This window comes from Suncus etruscus, chromosome 4, assembly GCF_024139225.1.
Source record: "Suncus etruscus isolate mSunEtr1 chromosome 4, mSunEtr1.pri.cur, whole genome shotgun sequence".
NCBI classification, from domain to species: Eukaryota; Metazoa; Chordata; class Mammalia; order Eulipotyphla; family Soricidae; genus Suncus; species Suncus etruscus.
This window is the reverse complement of record NC_064851.1, coordinates 39362502-39389015: the sequence shown is the minus strand read 5'-3', so window position 1 is coordinate 39389015 and position 26514 is coordinate 39362502. Positions and strand designations below refer to the sequence as shown.

The window sequence follows — 26514 nt, the reverse complement described above, 5'->3', positions numbered from 1 at the left end:
TTTCCTAGAATCTTAAAAACTTTAGTGTCATGTATGAATAATTACACATTGCTCAAAATAAGAAAGGGTGAAAAAACAGCAAAAAATTCAGCCAAGAGGCCGTAGAGATTGCACAGTAGTGATAGGGCATTTGCTTTGCACGTGGTCAACACAGGACAGACCCCGGTTTGATTCCTGGCATTCCATACGGTCCTCTGGGTTGGCTAGGAGTGATATCTGAGTGTAGAGCCAGGAGTAACCCCTGAGTGCTACTGGATGTGACCCCCAAACAAACAAAAAAAACTAAACAAAAAATAACAACAACAACAAAACCCAGTCAATTACTGGTGTTTTTGTTTGTTTTTGTTTTGTTTGGGGGCCACATCCAGCTGCTCTCAGGGACTACTCCTGGCTCTGCATTCAGACATCACTCCTGGTAGGCTCAGGGAACCATATGCCAGATTGAACCCGAGTTCATCCAGGTCAGCCGTGTGTAAGGCAAATGCCCTACTGCTGTGCTATATCAACTTTAGTCTCTCAAATATTGTTTTTAATGTTAACTGATTATTAGAATGAAGTGTCTTCCATATTAGTAAAAGTAGTCTGACAAACAGTCTGATAACAATGAAATGAAGTAATGAAATGAAATGAAACAGTCTGATAATGAAATTTAAGACATTATTTTCTAGTTATATCTAAATGTATGAAAATAATTAGAGTGACAATTTAGAATAAAGTAAAAATTAAGTGCAGAAAACATGGGACAAGAGTTTAAAAGAGACTATTTAGGTGCAAGGACTTAGAAAAGAATGTCTTGCAGAATGAGACCCTAACTTTCTCTAACTCTAACTCTCAGGACTCTAACTTTCCACTCTATAACTCATCTCCATTTCCTTATCTATCTTAATCTCTAAAATAGAGTGAGCATTATAGATACTGAATAAGAATTTTGGAGCTGCAGTTGGACTTATTAGTAACATTGGAGCTTCAATTTTGTGGTACTGGGAGAAAGTGGTGAGAAATGAATGAAGAAAGCAAATGTTGGTACATTGGATGAACTATTGTAGGTAAAAATAAAGAGAAGAGATGTGGGTAGAAAAAAGATGTTAATCTGATACATGTCAAGAAGGAAAAAGGAACACAAATTTATTTTTAGGATAGGATTCTTTTGAGCACATTTGAATGTAACAAGAAATATTTTCTGGGAAGGGAGAGACTGAATACATTCTTTTAATTTTAATTGCATTCAAAGGTTTACCTGTCATATTTGAAAGGCTCTCCAGTTCTTTGGCTGCTGAAGGTCCCAGAGCAATGGTGTGGATGATTGCACCACTTTGTTTTACTTCCTTAAAGCATGAACTTATAGCATCATCTTCCCCATCTGTTAGTAGTATGATTTCAGAACCAAAAGTGCTTTGGTTATCCTTTCTTATTACCTGATATTGAAAAACCAGGTTATTTATTACAGAATATCATTTCTTATAACTTTTAAATTAAGGATAAATTTATTTTTGATCTTTAGGTGTATACATTAGAGTAGGTAAAATGAAAAAAATTTGCCTTAAAATTCTAGGCTGAATTGGCATAAAGAAAGATGAAATATGCAATAGTTTTTAAATTTTCAAAGTCATTGCTAATAGTTCTTTTAATCAAAGTAATTAGACTACCCAACAGAGAAAAAATATTAACACTTAGAATAGTGCCTGGTGCTTAGTAAACACAATGAATACTAATATTATCATTGTCCCAGGAGATACTTGAGGTGGAGGCAGATGAACAAGAAATTCTAGAAGACTGTAAATTAGAGACATTTGCAAAGTCAGGATCACAGAAATACTGCAAAGTAAAATAGCCTTAAAAAATAATGTAGTTTGTCATTATTGAAGACCTCAGATAATCCTAAACAAAACAGAACAAAACTTGACCTCCTACAAAGAAGGAAGCTTATACATTATAGTATTACGTGTTTTACAAGTACCACAAGTTTTATGAATTTTTGTCCTTTATGAACAAAAATACTAAATCCTTTCATTTAAGTTCTGTCTAAAATACTCAGCCAACTTGAGAATAAATTTCAACTTTGCTATTTGCTAAATTGAATAGCCAATATTTAGTGTTTATAATTCTCCTTTCAGACTCTCTTTTACATAAGTTCATGAAATAGCTCAAGGCATTTATTAACATTTGAACTTTGGATTAGAAAGAAATACATTTGAATCTTAGATTTGTCAATAACTGAGTATGTGAGCTTGAGAAAGATATTTAATTATTCAAAACCTCAGTTTCCTTGTATGCATAATGAGTATGAAAATAATAACTAGGCATGAGATATAGGAGAGGAGATAAAACATGCATCACACACTGGTTTGATCCTGGGCGCCACATATATTTCTCTGAGCACTGTTAGGAGTAATCCCTGAGTGCAGAGCCAGGAATAATCCCTGAGCACTGCCAGGTGTGGTCCTCAAAAAAAAAAAAAAAAAAGAAAAAAAAACAAATATATAGTAGCTGATTGAAAACATATATGTAAGGACAAAAGGACAAAAAAGTTAATGTATAGCTAGTAAAGCATATATGCTCAATAATTGTTAGCACTTATCATTCTGTTCATAAATATCTATATGTTCATATGGATTTATATAAATAATTAGAAGGTATTTATGACTTGGATAGAGATTTTACATAATCTAATTAGATACTGCGGTAAAAGCAGTATATAAAGAAAAACATAAACCAACAAGTATAAATAGTATGGCATATTATAAATACTATGGCATATTCCTAATGTATGCATTATTATATTTTAGAAGTAAATGACATAATTATCATAATAATAATTCTGCTTTGGCTCCTTTCTTTCCTTGCATAATTCTTACAATATATACGATAGTACTTTATATTTATTTTCCAACTTTCCACAGTTGAATAAAGTATAACTTTTTGAGTAACTTAGCCAATATCATTTAGCCAAAATATAAGATATTGATATTTATGGCCTGCATGTATTTTTTTTTTTTTTTTGGTTTTTGGGTCACACCCGGCGGTGCTCAGGGGTTCCTCTTGGCTGTCTGCTCAGAAATAGCTCCTGGCAGGCACGGGGGACCATATGGGACACCGGGATTCGAACCAACCACCTTTGGTCCTGGATGGGCTGCTTGCAAGGCAAACGCCACTGTGCTATCTCTCCGGGACCAGCCTGCATGTATTCTTAAGCCTTTGCCCTTTACAAGTAGATAGCACAAGGAAAATTAACTCTTGTGTTGATTAGGGGCCAGGAAAAAAAAAATAACATTTCTCACTTTCAAGGTGAGGCAGACAGGATCAGTAAAGGAAATCAGTTTTCTGGTTTATAGGCTGAAACAAAGTTTGTTTTACACTGGAAGAAATTTACATGTGTACTGGAAGAAGTTAAATGATAGTACTTAAAAGTTGCTTTCAATATTTTTTGTTTTGTCTTGTTTTATTTTTGGTTTTTGGGCCACACCCCAGGATGCTCAGGGGTTACTCCTGGCTTTGAGATCAGAAATCGCTCCTGGCTTGGTAGGAAGAGTGCACTGAAGTGGGATGTACTTCAGATGAGGCTATCCCCATCCCCTCCAAAAACGAAAAAAAGAAAAAAGGAGGGTTGTACTTTTTTTATGACTGAAACCCAGCTACAAACATGTTTGTAATCATCTTGCTTAAATAAAGATATTAATATTTTATTTTGTTTTTTTGGGTCACACCCTGCAGTGTTCTGGAGTTACTCCTGGCTCTGCACCCAGAAGTCGCTCCTGGCAGGCTCGGGGAGCATATGGGATGCCAGGATTCAAACTGGGGTCTGTTATTTGTTGGCCGCATACAAACGCCTTATGGCCGTGCTATTGCTCCGGTCCCTAAAAAAAGTGATCTCTGTGGATGATGTCTGCACAACACACCACATATTTAGATACTCACAAGACAGGGAATGAATAATTAAATTTGTAATTTGGAGTCTTGCTTTTTAGATGGGGACTCTGGTCTTAGTGCCTTCATCAATGTGAAGAGCAGGCACTTCCAGGATGAAGTTTCCTTCCTGAGAGCAGAAGGTCAGAGGGGTAGAAGATCAGAGCATTGAGGGAACAAAGAGATTTTAGCAATAGTGGTCAACAGACAATCAAGAAACAGCTAAGAAGTGAGGACTTAAGGGAAAATAGCTCAAACTTCTGCTCTGTGGGTGCTTCAGACTAACAATTGGCTCATGTGGAAGCCTCCAAACCACTTGTGAGGACTGCTAACTTCAATTAACAGTAAACCTCAGTTACAGGTGCCTGGAATTTGAACCTTGGCAAAAGATCTGAGTCTTTTATTAGAAGTGGGGGCTGTCAGACGAATGGCTAAAGAAACTGTGGTACATATACACAATGGAATATTATGCAGCTGTCAAGAGAGATGAAGTCATGAAATTTTCCTCTACATGGATGTACATGGAATCTATTATGCTGAGTGAAATAAGTCAGAGAGAGAGAAAAATGCAGAATGGTGTCACTCATCTATGGGTTTTAAGAAAAATGAAAGACATTCTTGCAATAATAATTTTCAGACACAAAAGAGAAAGAACTGGAAGTTACAGCTCACCTCAGGAAGCTCACCACAAAGAGTGATGAGTTTAGTTAGAGAAATAACTACATTTTGAACTGTCCTAATAATGAGAATGTATGAGGGAAATGGAAAGCCTGTCTAGAGTACAGGCAGGGGTTGGGTGGGGAGGAGGGGGATTTGGGACATTGGTGATGGGAACGTTGCACTGGTGGTGGGTGGTGTTCTTTACATGACTGAAACCCAAACACAATTATGTATGTAATCAAGGTGTTTAAATAAATTTAAAAAAATATATAAAAGAAGTGGGGGCTGTAGGTAGCAGTCTGAACCCATAGCTCCCAGATCACTCTTGTTGTTGTTGTTTTTTCTGTGAAGAGTTTGGGCTGCAGAACCTATAGCAGGGTTAGTCCACAGCTGTGAGATTAGTTTGACCTAAATTGTCTGGGAAAGCCCTGAATTTGCAACTGATTTAGAAAGGAGGGTGGCTACTAATAGCATCCCTCTAGATATGATATTACATTCCCAAGAATACTCAATGTGTGATGTCCTTTAATAGAAACTTCTGTGCTCTTTGCTTTCTTCACATTTGTCCTATGTTGGAAGTAGATCAACAATCATCTAAGAGGTGCACAGATGACAAAACTAAAAGCAGTAAAACACCACTGTCCTACTATATACAGCTATGAATATATCCTGCTGCTTGTATTCATGATATAAGGTCTACATGTCAAGTTAAGGAAAGATAGCAACTTCCTCAACATATAGAATTATGTACAAAATCTTAAGCAAAGTAAACAGGAATTTTCTACAGATGGTGGAATAAAGCTAAAACTTAGGAAAAATCGCAAAAGTAATGGAACTGAGAAGCTTACTTAAAGAAGAGTTTAAAGGAAAACTTACAACATTGAATGAAACAAGAAAATAATTGATGCAATGAGGATTATATAGCAATGGAGAAAATATGGATAGTAACACTATCCTTATAAAATTGATTGCATTCCTGTATGAAAATAATAAGAACAAATTAAAAAAATACCATTTATAATTGCATCCAAAAGAATTAAATTCTTAGAAATATTCAAGGGAGGTCAAAGATTCATATAATGAAAATTAGAAGATAATGTTAATATATAAGACATTAAGAGCTACAAAGATATTATTTAAACATTGAGAGAAAATTTGTATACAAAAATACATTTTACCAAAATCAATACACAGACTGTTCCCAATTTCAATAAAAATTTCAATGACAGTTTTCTGGAAAATAGAACAAATAAAAGAAAGGTTTATATAGACTCACAAAGGACCTCAGAGCTAAAGTAATATTCAGGAAAAATGAAAATGACAGCATGTTACACATTTTAAATTTTCTTATAAAGTGATAGTAATTTAAACATGTGGCATTAGAAAAAATAATAACAGATGAGTGGAATAGAATATAAACAGGTGAATTCACAATTTATCAACATTTAATCTATGACAAAGGATATAAGATCACATAATGGAGAAAGAAGACTACAACAAAGTATCTTGGGAAAACTGGACAACTTACTTATAAAAAGGAATGAAACTGTACTAGTCTGTAACCAAAATAAAAATAATTATTTATAACTAATTTCTTTAATTGAATAACCAATGAGAGACAGCTACAAAGTTGTTCATGACTGAGTTTCAGTCATAAATATACAGCATCCTTTACCAGTGCACATTTTCTGCCACCAACATCCCTACTTTTTCTCCTGTCTTCCCTCTGCCCTGTATGTAAGACTTAAAGTAATTAAATACCTAGAAGAAAACATAGGCAAAATGTTCCATGACATCAACATTATGATCTCTATATCACTGGAGATTCAAACTCAACAACAAAGAAACTGACAATAAAAGTAATAGAGACTATATTAGATAATAACTATAGCAAAGAAAATACAATGAAAGACAGCCCTTGGCTTGGAGAGTTAGTGTAAGAGTTAAAGTCTTATATGTGGCCAATTTTGGTTCAAATCCTAGTACCATATATGGTCCGCTGAGCGTTGTCAGGCATGTCACCTGACAGATCCAGAAGTAAGCCCACCAGCTGTAGGATCCCAAACCACAAAGAAAGGTAGTCTACTGAATGGAAGAGGAATTTGCGTATCATACATTCATTAATAAAACCAAAAAGCAAACAAATTCCCAGCTCAATAAAAATAGGGATTGAATATTTGAAAACATTTTTAAATGAATAGTAGGCATATAAAATGATGTTCATTAATATTGATTGTTATTAGGAAGATGAAATCAAAGCTACATTGGAATACCACTGTAACTCATGAGAATTACATTGAAAGGAAAACCAAGTGGAGGTTTCCTCTACAATAAGAGTGGAAGGAACTTGTGTGTTTAGTATAGTGGGAATGTAAATTGGTGCCAGTTATTTTGAAAACAATTTGGCACTTAATCAAACAAAAAAATAATGCTACTTTATGGTTCAGAATTCCACCTTTGGATCTTCATATTCCTCAAATGTGAAAACACAGAAAACTCTATAATATTCCCATGTTCATTGCAAGCTTATTTACTGCAGATAAAATGTGAAAACAAATAACTGTTGATAACCTTTTGGGTAAAATAAATATGTTATTGATATACACATACACGTACTAACATGTTATAGTGTATTCATTTATTTTAAAAAAATGAAATGTCATTTTCAGCAACATAAAAGTAAAGAGATATATATATAAAACAAAATGGTATGTGAAATACAAGAATATAAATTTGATAAGCAGAACAAACAATAAAAATGGTGGACCTTAATAGAAGTAAGATTACTTGACAGGAAGAAGATGAGATGAGAGAAAAGATGGTAAGGATACAAGAAAAGGTGGTAGAGTTTAAAATAAATAATGTTGTTTAAATTATATATGTAATGCCTCATTAATAGTTGAGGAATAAAAGTAGTGGCAAATAACTAATTGTAGTTAGAAAAAATCTCTCTCTCTCTCTTTTTTTTTTTTTACCTCAAATCCTGCTTTGAGTCCATTGCAAATAGAAGTTCCACCATTAGCGCTTTGAGGCAGGTTTGCAGTAATATGTTGGTAATCGTTATCATCAGTTATCTTTCTTAGATAATTTTGGATGTAAGCATTGCTGTCAAATGTGACCATCCCAACCAAGGATCCCTTTTCAATAATTTGAATCAAATATAGTTCTGCGGCTTGATTCATTCATAACAGACGATCTTCCTGTAAGAAACACATCTAAAAATTCTGACCGTCCTCAAATCCTGACATTTTGTAAAATGAAAAGTGTTTCAAAGACCAGAGAAGTTGATAATAATTTATTACTATATTTTAGGATAACTCCTTAATTTTATTAAAGAGTTACATTGTTGAAGAACATTTAAGAAAATCAGTCATATTTGGAAAAATGTCAGAATTAAATTATTTTTTAATTTAGCAGTTCTATATCTATATCTATATCTATATCTATATCTATATCTATATCTATATCTATATTTCTCCTTGGGAAATTATTTAAAAAATTGCAAACACATATGCTCATTGAATCATGATCTTTAATAATAAAATGTTGGAATCTGGGCCAAAGAGATAGCACAGCAGTAGGGCATTTGCCTTGCACACAGCCAATCCAGGACGGATGGTGTTCGAATCCCATATGGTCCCCTGTGCCTGCCAGCAGTGATTTTTTAATGCAGAGCCAGGATTAACCCCCGAGTGCTGCCGGGTGTGACCCAAATGCAAACCAAACCAAACCAACCAACCAACAAACAAAAAAACAAACAAAAAAAAAACTGGAATCTCTAAAAAGCCTAATCATGAGGCTTTTGGACTAAATTATGGTATGTGAATTTGATAGACCTATTAAAGATTATGTCATGGAATCATTTTTTTAAATACCTGGAGTCTTTAAAGTAGGTAAAATCATTCTAATTTTTTTTGCACAAAATATCATACTTTTGAGGAGTAAAACCAATAATGAGTACAAAAACCACTAGAATAAATGATGCCGAATGGTGTGGAAATGGATGTTTTTCATTTCTCTTTTTGTTCAGTTATATTATCTCATATCTGTTAGAACTGCAAGGTGAAGACTAAATATTATAAAAGATAAATATTTTTTTTTGGTGCGGATATTTTTTAATCAAATATATTTTTAAGCACCATGTTTACAAACATGTTTGTAGTTGGGTTTCAGTTATAAAAATGAACACCCCCTTACCAGTGCAGCATTCCTACCAATATCTTACCCCCAATATCAATGCCCCTATATCTTTAATTTTTAATACACAATTATTTTATTACTGATAAATCTTCTAGTAGTTATTCAATAAAGTCATTGTATTAAAATTTATTGGTATAATGAATGTGTTTTTAGTTAACTTAGTAGAATTAAACCAAAGATAACATGATAGTTTTATGAATTTACTTTATTTAAAAGAGCTTGTCATTAACATTATAAACAACGAAATGACTTACTGAACTCATGCTTCCAGATTTGTCAAGAACTAAGCAGACCACTCGCTGTTTGGATTTGAGCAATGAAAATGTAGGATGAGGTGGTATATATTTTTCTGGCAAGGGATAGGCTTTCTGAAAATCATCAGAGCTCATAATTACATCCCATGTACTTTTCTGGTAGCACATTTTGTTTTGTAGATTTGGAGCTTCTGTATTGTGTGTTTCTTTTGTACAAAATTCAGTCACCTGGGAAAAATAAATGAGAAGCAATAATATAGTATCTGGAGAGGCATTGCCTTCCTCTCCTCTATCACCTACAGATTTCTATATTCTGACAACTAAATATTATTTTACAATCTCACATTCTGACTTCCATTTTGCAAAGTTGAGTGAAGAAAAACCATTGAAACTCTTAAGATTCTATTAGGCATCAGTCATAGCTGTGCAAATGACCATTGGTACAGATGCCTTGTAATTTCTTTCTCTTCTAAACTTTGGTGAGCTTCAGGCATTGGATTACTTTTAGTAGAGGAACATTTGTATTGATTCCTAGTTGCTTCTTAAAAGTGGAATAAAGACACTAATATTTTTATTATTTATTTATTATTATTATTATTGGCCACACCCGGTGATGCTCTGGGGTTACCCCTGGCTATGCGCTCAGAAATCGCTCCTGGCTTGGGGGACCATATGGGACACCAGGGATTGAACTGAAGGTCCATTCTGGGTCAGCCGAGTGCGAAGCAAACGCCCTCCCGCTGCACTATCTCTCTGGGCCCTAATCTTTTTAAATAGCTTATTTTTGTGAACCGAGACCACCGCTGAGAGGAGGGGAAGAAAGGGTGGGGGACAGAAAGAGGAGAGGAGAGAGCAGAGAGAGAAGAGAAGAAGAGAGGTAGAAACAATGTATCATTTTTATCAATTACCAATTTCTTCAGCTGATTAAGAATATTGTGAAATGGGGCCAGAGAGACAGTACAGATCTCAAATTCAGGCGAAGGGTTGGAAGGAGGGAGATGGGGGGTGGGCATTGGTGGTGGGAATGTTGCACTGGTGAAAGGGGATGTCCTCTTTATGACTGAAACCCAACTACAAACATGTTTGAAACCATGGTGCTTAAATATACTATTAAAAAAAAAAAGAAATTCCCTTGGGGAAAAACTTATGCTTCCTTTCCATGTTATAAGCCAGAATTCAACCTCCAGAACAATATCCCCCAACTCAGTGGGATAGACCCCCAGCAGAGCCAGGGCGATAGACCCCCAGCAGAGCCAGGAGTTGCCCACAAGCACTACTGTGTGTGAAACGAAAGACATCCTCCACAATGGATCTCAAAAAGAAGTATTCTAACAGTCTGGATGATTATAAGCTCTGGGAAACTCTGTCATTGTGGAGACCTAAAATAAATCTCTTAAAAATGTAATGAAAACAAAACAAAACAAAAAAGAAAATGTAGAGACAATTTCTCTTTTAGTGGAAAATAGAGTAAATAATTCTGCCAAAATTCATGAATAAGAATTAATATTCATTAATATAGATTCTCATACTTGTGACTATAATCAGTAGGGTACATTTCTATTTTCTTTTTTTTTGGGGGGGGCACACCCGTTTGATGCTCAGGGGTTACTCCTGGCTAAGCGCTCAGAAATCACCCCTGGTTTGGGGGGATCGAACCACGGTTGTTCCTTGGCTAGCGCTTGCAAGGTAGACACCTTACCTCTAGCGCCACCTCACCAGCCCCTACATTTCTATTTTTGAAGAAAAAAAAAACCAGGCTAATCAGAAAGGGTGGAATGATTTCCAAATACATCTTGCCATATGCTAGAGTAAATGACTGTTAATTCCTTGGCTGACTTAGTTGTCTTCATTTCTACTGGCACATATGTTGTCAGGGTCGAAAAAGGGGGAAATTTCTGAAGATTACTTTGTGATACTGAAAAAAAACAGTACTTACAGAATCAAGACTTTGCATAAACATAATAGATTCTCTTGAAGTCTGAGATCTGTCTGGGATGAATGCACATTTTGCTTCAAACAGCCCTGTTTGTGAGTCTCGTCTGCATGGCCTTGTTATGCAGCTGCCTCCTTGGCATTTGACAACCGCATTAGTTCCAGTAATACCAGTTGAACATCTAGAAATTGTTAGATTTCATTTATAAATGAGACTATCCAATTCATTTACTTTTGATACAAGTTGACACAAAACCATAACTGTTTACCATAGAGCTTATTAAGAAATTTATATTATATTATTTTCATTGTATTAATTATGATGAATAAATCTATTCTTGTCTTTGTATCTGGAGTGAAAGATGATGATATTATTAGGAATTCCATAAAGATTAAGTAGATTAAATGAGTAGAAATTGTTTCTTGTGGAGAGGTGAGAATCAATATTCTTAAAACTCTCTTACACTTCTTTGTCTGCCATATATAGTACTTGCTACATTCTTGCTACATAGGAGTATACATATAGTCCTGAATATGCAAAACAATATATAGTTTCATATTTATCACATTTTTGCAGTTTACATTTTGTAAAACAATGAATTAGGTTGAAGGAAGAAATAAAAACAAGCCATGCATAGAAATGCTTTCACAAACCTGTTTTATGATGTGTTTATGATTATTATAATGGTTGTCAAGTTCCTGTTAGAGAATTGGGAGTATGGAGAAATGATTCTAAAAGAGATTATGTTCAGCTGCTGGACTTATTCCCATTGTGTTAATATTTAGCTTCATAACATGAATTCAGTATAATAAATGTATTTACATGAATGAAAAGAGATTGTGAATCATATTTTCTAAGAGAATTAACCTTATAGAAAAATGACAGCCTCAAAATATTTGTTTTATTGATATATTTTCATGACTGATGTATTTTTAAAAAATATACAAACATTTGTTGTATAATAATTTCATATTTAGCCTTTACTTCCTATTCCAGAGATATACTTCATATATCCAGGTGATAAAAAGTAAACCCAGATCTTAGACTCTAATAGTGAATATAAAATTATACAACTACAGTTCATGTGAAAATATAACATGCACATGTTTCTGGGAAGACTAGGGAGGCTATCTAACCATAATCAAGGGAGCAGCAAGAGGTTTAGGGAAAAGGCATTTACACTAGATCTTGAAGGATGAACTAATATTGTGTGGGAGAAGGAAGTAGTACTGAGGAAATTAAGGCTGGGATTAGGTGTGCAGAATGAGGACCTGTTCTGTGTCAAATATCCTAGTTAGCTCAGTCGAGAGAAAACAAACAACACAAGGAAAATGTCGAGGCATTTTTCTGTTACCCCTCTTTCCTGCTGTTTTTAGCTTAAAGACTTGTTTCCTATTACATTCTTTCTAGACATCTCATCAATACATTAATTGGGCCTAGAATAAGACTTAAGTGTGCACTTTATATTCCTTTAAAAATTGATTTACCCAGTTGTCCTTATGAAAAATACTTTCCTCCATTTTAAGGTTAATTTGAAGAGTAAGTAAAAAGAAAAATATATTTTATATAAACCTCAAACTGTGTTTCTCATGTAAAAGTTAAAGCCACAGCCTTTTCATTTCTCCTTTGTTTAAAGTGTATTTTAATATATTCCTAAGAATCCAGAAATGATTCTCAATTTATTATTGTTCTTTATTCCAAGGTTGACTGCCTTTAAGGACTTGGACACATATCATGGGACCAGTTGGCAAAAAATAGAATGTTTTCAAATATATTTTTTTCTCAGGACTGAGGGATAGAATATCAGTGAGGGTTCAATTCTTGATACAACAGAATCTCTAGCATACCTCTGGAGTCCTCAGGTATCTCCAGCAATGCAGGGTCTGAGAAACATTATGCTCTTAGGCCTTTGTGCTGAACTCTTGGCCCAGTTGGTACTTTTTCCAAAACCAGAAAATAAAAACCATAAACAATAAAACCCATATTTCTTCAACACAGTGATACCTTGTTGCTTCAATGGTGCTCTGTCTGGAAATATAAAACGGCTTGTCCATGTTGTACTCATCAAATATTCCCCATCGGAGATGGGCCCACTCATGGACAAATACTCTGCCTATGAGAGAATGTTATTACTATAAATATGTATTTGCAATGTTTTAATGAAGTTTTAGAAATAGGCTTTAAGTATCCTTGCCTTATATCCACAACTTATCTGAGCCATGGAACTCTAGGAGTAAACACATTTCATTAGACCAAAAATATTAAAATGGATTGGTATGAGTAGAGACTAATTCTATTTAAATTATACTAGTATATTTGTAAATAAAGGTATTAGTTAATACTATTTTTCTCTTCTTAAACACAAAAATACCACAATATATACCACAATAATATATATTATTATATATATAATAATATATACCACAATAATATATATATATATTTTTCTAAGTAGAAATAGCAATAGAAATTATCTTTACCTCGGGGTCCATAGATTGGCAAATTATTTGTCAGTAAAAAATTTGGAGTAAAATATATATATTGTCCCTTCTCTCCACATTGTCCATATTGAAGTGTATAGGGATCATCTCCATATTTTACGTAAGGATTAGCAACTATGACATCTGCCTAAAAAAGTAGATAAACAAACCAACCAAAAGAATTCAGGAGTAATAGAAAAAAGACATACTCAATTTGATTTAATAGGGGCTTCACATATAGGGTGCAGGATAATAGAGTGCCAGGAATTGAACTCTAGGCTTCATCATATGATGCATGCACTTTAAACCTGAGCCATATCCCTGGTTCAAAAACAAGGGATTTTAAAAGCATGACTTTTTCCCTAATACTAAATGACAAAAGTACTGATTTCTAAAACAAAATATTATTTAAAAAAACACACAGGGAATATCAAAGAATCAAATAAACTATATTACCTTATCGTATGATTCTTGTTTTGGCATTGAGTACTCAGATTTTGATTTCCAGGTCATCGGAATTAAGATGCTTATGTTCCTGAAGTAAACCCTTCGTTTGGTAGCATGGAACAGATATATAGAAGCTTCAGTCACCATTTCCTGATAAAATAAAAATAACTTTGGTAACAATTTTGTAATAATAAGAGCATTAAAATATATACAAAATTGGGTCCGGAAAGATAGCATGGAGGTAAGGCGTTTGCCTTGTATGCAGAAGGTTGGTGGTTTGAATCCCAGCATCCCATATGGTCCCCTGAGCCTGCCAGAAGCGATTTCTGAGTGTAGAGCCAGGAGTAACTCCTGAGCGCTGCTGGGTGTGACCCCCCTATATATATGTGTATATATACACATGTACATATATATACATATATATGTATATTAATATGAATTATAAGATGCTAATTGAAGTTCCTTTTATTGCAAATATTTTAGCAAAAACTAAAAGATAGGTTATATTTTATTATATCTCTTCAAATTTGTAAACTCCCTGGTTTTATTTTATTTTATTTTTTCTTTGCTTGGACCACATCTGGCTGTGCTCAGGCTTACTCTTGGCTCTGCTCTCAGGGATCACTCCAGAGGGACTAAAGGTTTTGAAATGCTTGATGCCAGGGATCTAACCTCGGTCAGCCACATGCAAGGCAAGTGCCTTACCCGCTATACTATTTCTCCGACCTATAAGCTCTTTGTTCTTATATATTCAAAAAGCAATTCTTAAAAAAAAAATACCTACCTTGGGCCAAAACGATAGCACAGAGCTAGGGCGGTTTACCTTGCATGCAGCCAACTCCAGACAGATCTCGGCTGGGTTTGATTCCCAGCATCCTATAAGGTCCCCTAGCCTGCCAGGAGCAATTTCTGAGCTCAGAGCCAGGAGTGTGGCCCAAAAATCAAAAACCAAAAGCAAACAAACAAACAAAAAAACAAAACAAAAGAAAAAAAATCCTACCAAGACCTTTATTCAGTATTTATTATAGAGTGGAAAAGAAGTGAGGGTAGAGAATGAGATATGACAATTAAGAATGAGAATCTATTGGCAAACTGATTTTTCAGTTGAACAGAACTATTCATGATTTGGTTGGGAGTTAAAAGTTTGGTAGAAACCCAGCTAGTTGTTAAAATAAAGATATTATTCAAAAAAAGTTTGGTAAATCAAGATATTATGATACTTTTAACACTTACTTGAGTTATGTTCTCACATGATATGTATTTTCATTATTAGGCAGTAATGGAAATAAAATTATATAGTTCTCAGAGTTAGAGAGTACAGAAGTTAAAGCACTTATCTTTTATGCAGACAACCTTTGATTTGATCCCTGGTACCATATATGGTCCCTTAAGCACTGCCAAGAGTGAATCTTGGGCACAGGAGTGCTTCCCTTATCCCTAGAATAAGCTCTGAACACTGCCAAGCAGTGCCAAACACCCCCACACCTCCATTAAAACAAACAACATTTTATATGTAGTTTTCATGGGTTCAGGTCTCAGTTTTGCTGCTGCTGTATAACTACACAAATCACCTACTCTCTTTAATAAGATCTTTCTTTACTCAACAGATTATTTTTACCTTAGGTATGTGCACTTATATTTCTAGTAAGTTTTTTTTTGCACATTTACTAGATTGTAGCATAGTACAAACAGCTCTTAGATGCATTGGGAAATTTGAAAATTCACGATTCACTTAACTAAAATGTTCACTTTATTTTGGTGGTCTGTACCCATGGTCATGTATACCCATGTATTTATCAAGTGACTTAAGTCAAGAGAGACTTTTTCCTTTATTTGTTAATTTCCTTTTGTTGTTGTTGAAATCACAACTCTGTAACATTATCTTGACTTCAGGTATGCATCATTAAAATTAACATATATGTTATGTTAAATTTACCACTAATTTTTTATTTTATGGGGATCTAAGAAGATAGCATGCATTAGACAGTGACATTTAAATTATTTTTATAATAATATAAAAATTAGAAAGTAAGCCAATTAAAAATACATATTTTGGGGGCCGGATAGATAGCATGGAGGTAAGGTGTTTGCTTTGCATGCAGAAGGATGTTGGTTTGAATCCCGGCATCCCATATGGTCCCCCAAGCCTACTAGGAGTGATTTCTGAGCATAGAGCCAGGAGTAACCCCTGAGCACTGCCGGGTGTGACCAAAAACAAAAATAAAAACAAAAACCAATAAAAAACCAAACATATTTTTATAGTCATCTATATACAATTTTTGAGAGTTTTTTTGGCCTGTTTTTGGGCCACACCCAGCAGCATTCATGGATTACTCCTGTATCTATATTCAGAAATTACTCCTGACTGGCTTGGGGAACCATATGGGATGCCAAGGATGGAACCTAGGTCAGCCATATGCAAGGCAAACACCTTACCTACTGTGCTATTGCTATGGCCCCTTGAATTTTTTTTTTTTTTTTTTTTTTTTTGGATTTTGGGCCACACCCGTTTGATACTCAGGGGTTACTCCTGGCTATGTGCTCAGAAATCGCCCCTGGCTTGGGGGGACCATATGGGACGCCGGGGGATCGAACTGCGGTCCGTTCCTTGGCTAGCGCTTGTAAGGCAGACACCTTACCTCTAGCGCCACCTTCCCGGCCCCGGCCCCTTGAATTTTTTAAAATTAAAGTATGCAACAGAAAAATGATGTACGGTAATGAAATATTAAATCCTAAATATAGATTCATTATTTAAACATGAATGTAACTTTATAAAGATAAAATTTGAGAATAATTCTTCATCAGCACTAAGGCCTTAACGAGTTCAAGAAATTTTGTGTTTTTGGCTTAATATTCTTAGGAACTAATAACATTAGCATGTGATAAAAAACAAGCTGAGGAGATATTTATCTTGGTAAGGAATATTGAAAAATAAAACATTTATTTTGAGGTTTATAGGTGTTGCAAGTCAGCCCCTGATGGGGTTGACTGATGGAGGGATGGAGGATGAGGTCTTTCCCCTTTAGCTCGGAGCACGCGTCTGCTACCCTGTCTAGCCGACGGTTCTGAGGTGAAATGGCAGGTAAACAGCTCGCAGACAGTCAGGCTTGTGGAAATATTAGTTTTATTCGGTGGACAACACTGAAGTCCAAAGACTCAGCCTCAGTTCCAGCCAAAAGCCTCTCGCCTTCCACAGACCCTTGTTTTTATTCCCCAGAATCAGGTACCACCCAATGGTGGGATCAGATAACAACCAATGGTGGAAGCAGAATCAGGTACTACCCTAGGGTGGGGCAGAATGCCAGGTCACACCCTAGGGTAGGGCACAATCACCAATCAGGTTAGGGTCAGTAACATAATAATCCTCTAAAATATTTACATACACAACACATAGGTAGCAGTTATAAGATTATATTCATCAGATTTCTTGCTCTGACAGATAGGATAAGCTAATTGGAACCCAATAATTTATGGGATACAAAATATAAAATCACTGAGGCATCAACCTCAGTTGTGAGACAAGCCCATGAATTTGTCCCTACAAATAAAATGTCAATAAATTTCAATTTCAATAAAATTTCTGTTCCCAGAGACAGAGCCCAGATGAAAACTTGCAGCAACAACTCAGCAAATACTTATCCATAAGATGCAGTCTTGTACCATAAGACGCAGGCCTGATCCTCAGGTCTCAGTCACATTCCCAGGCAAAGGCCCTTAGATGGCCTCCCATGGGTGGAGGACTCATCTCCACAAATAGGCAGATAAACCTGAATAAAGACCATAACACTGGCTTTTTCACTCTGTAGTCAAAGACTGTTTCTTCCTTCTTTGCAAACCTCCTGTTTTCCTAATAAACTTTTCGTATGTATAGAATTCTTTCTGAATATTTTCACAAATCCTCACCAGTCTTCACTTGGCCTTTTGTTGTGTGCAATATAAATGATAAATATTATTCGTGCAATTTTGGAAAATTAAAATTTTTGTTTTGAGCCTCATCCAGCTATACTCAGGACTCACTGGTTCTGTCATCAGGGATGGCTCCTTGCAGTGCTTGAAGGACCTTATGTAGTGTCAATGAGTTAACCTGAGTCTACCACATGCAAGACAAGCATTTTATATGTGGTACTTTCTCTCTAGTATCCAAGTTAGACTATTATGTATGCACTGTGATAACATGAGTTGACAATGCTTATTAAAATTAAAATAATGTAAATAAAAATAATGTTGTCTTTCTCTTACCTTTATGTTTTGAATGAGTTTTTCATCTTCAGGGACACTGGGATTAATTGCAATCACAATGCCATCATATCTGTTGTTTTTCAAATGTACCATTGAACTTTTCACTGCAGGCAAGGAATACAAGGCTAGGAAGAAAATTATATTCAAATTGAGTACCATTTTGCCTATGTTGTCTAAATTCTAGGGAATGTGAGTGGAGTATTTAAGTATCAGTTAATTCAGGAAGTTACCTCTAAGCAAAAATATTTGCATAAATACAATGAATTGCTAATCTATCTGATAATTTCCTTATCTTACTCATTCTGTAGATTAAGTTGTTAAATAGCAATGGGAATTATGTTGAATCTATTTGTCATATTTTCTAAGACAGCTAAGGTGTGATGCCTCATCAAATTGAGTAATTCTTCTAGATTGTTTAGTTGTCAGCCTCATTGTGGCTTCAGTTATCATCATAATTTTTATCAAATGGTATTAGAGATATTACAGTTTTGGGATCTAAAAGAACTCTATGGAAAGATGAAGAACTGAAATAAAAAAACACCTGGATAGAGTATGTTGAAAAAACCCATTTAACAGACAAAACAAAACAATGAACTAAAGTGAGAGAGGCAATGAATTGGAGTTTATATTCTTCCTTTTTAAATGGGAGTGGCTTATGTAGTGTTCAGGAAGAGTAAAGGGTCAAGGGAAAATGGGATTTCTAGTGTTTATTTTTCTCCTGATAACTACTGTACATTTTATTTTTTCAAATAGCATTGAGTGCTTTAAAACTCCATGTAGTTTAGAAAGTAAATATGTTTAATTTAAGATTGATCCTTTATATATATATATTTTTTTTTACCAGAGAACCAACTTTCAAAGAACTAATGTGTGTGTGTGTGTATGTGTGTATGTGCATGCGTGTCTGTGTGCGTGCGTGCGTGCGTGCGTGTGTGTGTGTGTGTGTGTGTGTGTGTGTGTTACAGCTGTTTATGTTTGGGGGCTTGTCTTCACTCTTCTCAGGCTGTGTTTGGGAGAATATATATTGTATCAGGGGTCAAACTCTGGTGGGTTACATGCAAATGTATCTTATCTACCCCTTGCACTACCTTTCAAACTCTCATTGACTTCTTGATAACATTCCAAAGATTTGTCCAAGGATTCTTGTATTGTGACCAAAAAAAAAAAAAAAGTCTTTGATGAGAGAGCCTGAAGAAAAGAAAAACCGAAAGTGAAGTCAGGACTGTTTTGTTCAGGGACTAGATTTTTTTTTTCTTAACAAGTCTTTCACATTATAGTTAGGGCACATAGAGACAGTGAATCAGTCAGGGATCACTACTGACAGGCTCAGGGAACCATCTGGGATGCAGGGTATTAAATCTGGTGTGTGTGCAAGGCAAACATCCTGCAGGTTGTACGATTGCTCCAGTCCCATTCACCATATTTTAAATACAAATATATTTAAAATAGAGTCAAATATTATTTTGCTAGAATGATTTATAAATTTAATATTTTTTATTCAAAGCATTTTATTGTTTGCATATAAATATTAGAGATGTACCCCTTGACCTTATTTTTTGCTGTGTTTTCTCTGATTTCTGTTGCAGTCCTTCATTGTTGCTCCTCTTGCCCAGTCCTTTTTAAACAATGTTTATATTAACTTCTTTATCTATTTTTCTTTTGCTGTCTTGTAGTATCTCTCCTATTTTTCAAATCTTAAATCAAATGTTTCTCTGCTGGGAAGCCTACCAATTCAGTTTATCATTTTCTCCTCTGTGGCCCAGAAGCATTTTAAGGTAAGTAACTAAACCCCTACCTAAACATTCTTGCCCCAAATAGAACAGTTTTCTCTTTGGGGGATGGTATTAATAACACATTTGATGACATTTGGGGCTATTCTTTTGTTGTTGTTGTTGTTGTTTTGGTTGGTCTTTGGCCCACATCCGGTGATGCTCCAGAGTTAATCCTGGCTATGTGCTCAGAAATCGCTCCTGGCTTGGTTGACCATATGGGATGCCGAAATTGAACTCAGATATGTCCTGGGTCAGCTGAGTGCAAGGCAAACGCTCTACTGCTGTGCTATTGCTCTGGCCCCCGGGGCTATTCCTTTTTTTAAAAGGCATTATAGCTTTATTGAATAATAATGAATATCACAATATTCAATGTAATTATGGATTATCATTACAGATAATATTATATATAATGTTCACTATCATTAGAGTAGTATCTGTTATTAAGTTTGGCCTAAAAGACATGTCTGTGAAGTCCACTAATAATTCTTTGTGCCTGTATTTTATGATTTTATAATCCTTGAATAGCTTTTTAAAAACTCTACTGCAGTCTTTTCTTCAAGCCTGTGTTAAAATTTGCTTATTTCTACTCCAGAGAAGCTTATGTTCTCTCTGAAACATACTTTTCCCTCACATTTTTCTAAATAACGTTCTATAAAAGGGATTAGAGTGGTGGTGCAAGAGGTAAGGCATCTTCTACCTTGCTCATGCTAGCGTAAGACAGACCACGGTTTGATCCCCTGGCGTCCCATATGGTCCCCCAAGCCAGGAGCGATTTCTAAGTGCCTAGCCAGTGTATGTCACCGGGTGTGGCCAAAAAAAAAAAAAAAAACCAAAAACCAAAAATCAGAAAAAATTGTTATAGGAATTTTAATTTTGCTTCACTAAAATTTTGTTTGTTTGTTTGTTTATTTTGGTATTTTTTGGTCACACGCTCTGACACTCAGTGGTTACTCCTGGCTATGTGCTCAGAAATAGTCCCTGGCTTGGGGAGCCAAATGGGACACCTGGGGATCAAACTGCAATCTGAACTAGGTTAGCCGCATGCAAAGCAAACACCCTACCACTTGTGCCACTGCTCAGGCCTCTTCACTAAAATTTTTTTTATATATATAAAATCTTTAAGCACCATGATTACAAGCATGATTGTAGTTGGCTTTCAGTCATAAACATAATATTGCACCAGAGCAATATTATGCCTCCCACCTGCCTCCCTCATCCCTGCCTGCATTTGAGACAGACATTCTACTTCTCTCATTCTTTAACATTGTCATGGTAGTTTTTAGTATAGTTGTTTTTCTACCAGCTTTCACCACTCTTTGTGGTGAGCTTCAAATTGTGATCCAGTTCTTCCGGCCTTTTTGGCCCTTAACTCTATTGTCTCTGGGCCTTATGACAATAATGTCTTTAATTTTTCTTAAAACCCATAGATGGATGAGACTATTCTGTGTCTATCTCTCTCTCTCTGACTTATTTCACTAAGCATAATAGATTCCATGTACATCCATGTATAGGAAAATTTCATAACTTCATCTCTCCTGATGGCTACATATTTCATTATGTATATGTATCACAGTTTCTTTAGCCATTCATCTGTTTAAGGGAATCTGGGTTGTTTCCAGAGTCTGGCAATTGTAAATAGCACTGCAATGAATATAGGTGTGAGGAAAGGAATTTTTTTTTTGAGGAAAGGATTTTTGAATGGTATTTTTGTATTCCTGGCGTATATCCCTAGAGTGTATCCCTGGATCATATGGGAACTCAATTTCCAATTTTTTGAGGAATCTCCATATTGTTTTCCATAAAGGCTGGACTAGACAGCATTCCTACCAGCAGTGAGTAAGAGTTCCTTTCTCTCCACATTCCCGCCAGCACTGATTGTTCTTGTTCTTTATGATATGTGCCAGTCTCTGTGGCACGAGATGGTACCTCATCATTGTTTTGATTTGCACCTCCCTGATAGTGATGTGGAGCATTTTTTCATGTGTCTTTTGGCCATTCTTGATTTTGTACTGAGAAGTGACTTCTTCTTGATGCTCAGGAGACTAAATGTGGTACCAGAGATTTATACCACAGTTGCTGCCTTTGCAGGTGCATATAAGGCAAGTACCTTATCTCTTGAACTATCTCTCTGGCCCCTTATAGGCATTATGATATATGCATTTATAGTGACATAATAAATCTGTATATTATATAATTTATACAAAGTTGTGATTATTCTCAGTTGCCTCATCAAAATGTTCGATATCCTTGATACGTCACTAAATCCTTTAAGAGCCACATAGGTAGGGAGATGAGTCATGAGCTAAAGTGCAAGTATGAGGCTTTAAGTTTAATATTTGGTACCACCACATGCCCATGACTGTCTGAGATTCCTGGAACCACTAAAATTATTTCGGCTACCATAGCCAGGTGCATGTGAACAATTCAATTTAAGTGTGCGACTCCAAGAGAATAACACAACTAAAATGATATATGAACCTTATGGCCAGAAGGACACTTTGAACATGTACTTTGTACATGTACTCTTTGAGCACTACAATCAGAAGATATGTGAGCACTACAATTAAAAGAGTATTACACTAGGGCCGGACAGATAGCATAGAGGTAAGGCATTTGCCTTACGTGCAGAAGGTTGGTGGTTCGAATCCCGGCATCCCATATAGTCCCCTGAACCTGCCAGGAGTGATTTATGAGCATAGAGCCAGGAGTAACCCTTGAGCACTGCTAGGTGTGACCCAAAAACCAAAAAAAAAATAAATAAATAAAATCAAATAAAGAGTATGACACTAAATAAGCATTGAGAAGAGTGTGTGAGCACCATAACCAAGTCTTGATCATCACAAGAACATCAACAGAGGGAAGAAAAAAAAAGGATAATTAATATTAAAAAGTACTAAATGAGGTATAACTCAAAGGGCTTGAGTGCATGCTCCAACTGCATGAGAAACTGGTTCCAACCCATTCACCATATAACATTCCTGAGTTCAGTAAGCTGTAGCTCTAGTGGTCCTGAACTTGAATAACATCACAACCTCAAGGCTTAAGCAACAATAAGCCTATGCTCTCCCTATTCTCTACTCTCATCAATTTCTACTCTCCCAATGCCTGCATAATGTTCAACATGGAGTAGACATAAAATAATGCTATTAAATTAAATTTTTTTTTTTTGGTTTTTGGGCCACACCTGGTAACGCTCAGGGGTTACTCCTGGCTATGTGCTCAGAAGTTGCTCCTGGCTTGGGGGACCATATGGGACACCGGGGGATCGAACCGCGGTCCGTCCAAGGCTAGCGCAGGCAAGGCAGGCACCTTACCTTTAGCGCCACTGCCCGGCCCCTTAAATTTAAATTTTATGGATGTTTTCTTTATTTATAGTTTATTTGCAGTTTAGTGCTCAGAAGTTTTCAAATGCATTTTTTGTTTGTTTGTTTGTTTTTCGGCCACACCCATTTGATGCTCAGGGATTACTCCTGGCTAAGCACTCAGAAATTGCCCCTGGCTTGGGGGGACCATATGGGATGGTGGGAGATTGAACCGTGGTCCTTCCTTGGCTAGTGCTTGCAAGGCAGACACCTTACCTCTAGCGCCACCTCACTGGCTCCTCAAATGCATTTTTTTACTTTACCATGTTAAGTACTTGAATATTTTTTGTAATTCCTTATGAAATATTTAGGATTAATTTTTCATAACTCTTAGACACCTTTGTTGTTTTCTTTCATTCTGTGTATGCTCTGAACTTTGAAAATTCTTCCCCACCTAGGGCTCTTTCAATTAAGCTTCTTTGTCATTGTTAGGCCATCCATCTTGTGGGTATAAATACTATTTGACTTCAGACTTGACCTATCCTTACAGGAAATCCTAATTGATTTGAACTAATACCTTGTTGATGCCTTTATTTTGATGACTAATATATAATCTCAAGTCTGACATATTCTTTCAGTGTTTTAAGGTTTACTCTCTTTGTGGCAAAGTTAAATTCCCATAGAGTTAGAATGATCTCTCATCATGGCTGAAAACAAAGAGCAGGTGTTAGGGAAAATGCTTTGTATCATTTGACCCTGCTTATATGCATTGCACCACATTTTCTGAGCACACCTGGAAACCCTGAGTACCACCATATGTGACCTGGATATATAGCATTAGCAATATAGCATTTTAGCAGTTCAGCATTCTAAGGTCCTAGTATTGAACTCTTCACTAATTGTGTTGGCCAAATATAACCAGGAGTGATCCCCAAACCCCTGAGAGTTGCTTGTGAGACTCAGATTAAGAAAGGAAGGAAGGAAGGAAGGAAGAGAGGGAGGGAGGGAGGGAGGGGGGTCATTTTCTGAATAGTCAAGTCTATACCATTGATCTGAGGGTTTGTCTTTATTCCAGCATCATGGTATTTTAATGATTATTGCTTTGTAGTACAACTTAAAGTTGGGGAAAGTAATGTCTTCCATCTCCCCCCCCCAATGGTTGCTTTAATTATTCATGAGTATTTATTGTTCCAAATAAATTTCAGGGGTTTTGCCCACTTCTTTGAGGAATTTCATTTCTAAGGAATCCTTAGAGGGATTGCATTAAATATGTACAATGCTTTGGAGAGTATTGCCATTTTAATGATGCTAATCCTTCCAATCCATGAACAGGGTATATGTCTCCATTTCCTTGTGTCCTCTTTTATTTCTTGAAATAATGTTTTATAGTTTTCTTTGTATAGGTCCTTCACTTCTTTAATTAAGTTGACTCCAAGGTATTTTAATTTCTGTGATGCTATTGTTAAAGGGAACATTTTTAATGTCTATTTAATCTCTATAATTATTTGTGTATAAGAAGGCCATTAATTTTTGTGCATTAATTTTGTAGCCTGCCACTTGCAATATGAATCTCTTGTTCTAGGAGTGTTTTGGTAGTCTTTTGGATTTTCTAAATATAGTATAATGTCATATGCAAGTAATGAGAGCTTGACTTCTTTTCTTTCCTATCTTTATACCCTTGATATTTATTTCTAGTCTAATTGTTATGGCAATAACTTCCAGTACTATGTTGAATAGGAGTGGTCAGAGGAGGCAGCCTTGACTTGTGCCAGAAATTAGAGAATAGGCTTTCAGTTTTCTTCATTGAGCACAATATTTGCCATGGCTTGTGGTAAATGGCCTTGACTATATTGAGAAAATTCCTTCCATTTCAATTTTGTTGAAAGTTTTAATCATGAATGGGTGTTGGACCTTATCAAATTGCTTCTCTGCATATATTGATATGATTATGTGGTTTTTAATTTTACTTTTATTGATGTGGTGTATTATGTTTATTTACTTGTATATATTGAACATTCCTTGCATTTCTGGAATGAACCCTACTTAGTCATGTTGTATGACTTCCTTGATTATGCATTTGATCCTATTTGCTAGAATTTTGTTGGGGATATTTACATCTGTGTTCATCAGGAATATTGATCTGAAGTTCTCTTTTTTGTGGCATATCTGTCTTGTTTTGGTCTCAAGGTGATGTTAGCTTTATAAAAACCATTTGGGAGTGTTTCTATCTCTTCAATTTCCTGGAAGAGCCTGAAAAGTATAGACAGTAGGTTCTCTTGGAAGGCTTGAAAGAATTTGTCAGTGAATTCATCTTGTTTTTGGGAAGATTTTTGATTATCATTATAATTTTCTCAATAGTGATGGATCTGTTCAAATTTCTAGATCATCTAGTTTCAACCTTGGTAGGTTATGAGTCCAAGAATTTTTCCATTTCTCTCAGGTTCTCATATTTTGTGGCATAGAGTTTATCAATGTAGTCTTGGATTACCTTTTGAATTTTAGTTGTATCTCTGGTAATTTCCTCTTTTTCATTTCTAATTCAGTTTATTCTTTTGCTCTCTTCCTTTCTTTGTGAGTTTGGCTAGTGATTTATTGGTCTTTTTTATATTTTCAAAGAACAAACACACTTTCATTAATCTTTTGGATTTTTTTTTTTGATTTCCCATTTATTGGGCGAATAGAGTCCTTTGTCAGCCTGCCGCTAGCTCCAAAACACACTTTGAGCCAGCCAGCCAACTCTGGCAAAGGACCTTGAAAACCTGACTCCCCAACTATTTATTCGGCTCTCAACAGCGCCCCCACCTGGAAGGTCAAGGTGGGACAACAGGCAAAGAATAATATGGAAATATTTTCATATACAACACCCAGCTACAAACATGTTTATAATCACGTGCTTAAACAAAGACACTATTATAATAAAATAAATAAAAAATAAACCTTCAGTCCATTTTCTTTTTCTCTTCTTTTTCTTCTTCCTTTCTCCTTTCTTTCTCATATTCTTCTTATTCCTCTTATTCCTCTTCTTCCTCCTCTTCCTTTTCTCCCTCTTCCTCCTCCTCCTCTTCTTCTTTTTCTTCTTCCTCTTCTTCCTTTTTATTTTTATTCTTTTTATTCCTCTTCTTACTCCTGTGTTACCCTCATCCCCCATTATTCCTGTGTGACCTTATCTGATGGTAGGACCTGCCCATTTCTCGGAGGGGTCTTTGGTAGGTAACAAAAAGATTGCCTCAGGGGCAGGAAGGGATAGATTCAGATAGATTGAAGGATTCAGGGGGAGATGGAGGAAGAACCAGCAGGAAGAGAAACGGCTGAAAGAGGATGAAT

General features: G+C 35.6%; 1 protein-coding gene across 1 annotated transcript in view; it reads right to left on the bottom strand.

Annotated features, from left to right (window-relative positions):
• Positions 1-18275, bottom strand: part of LOC126007035 (calcium-activated chloride channel regulator 1-like) — a 34639-nt gene extending 16364 nt beyond the window's left edge. Inside the window, 8 exon segments of the mRNA XM_049772554.1 lie at positions 1238-1415; positions 7539-7763; positions 9018-9245; positions 10954-11131; positions 12955-13063; positions 13431-13578; positions 13887-14027; positions 18117-18275. Of these exon segments, the coding sequence (XP_049628511.1) occupies positions 1238-1415; positions 7539-7763; positions 9018-9245; positions 10954-11131; positions 12955-13063; positions 13431-13578; positions 13887-14027; positions 18117-18275 (1366 nt within the window).
• Positions 18276-26514: the final 8239 nt, after the last annotated feature.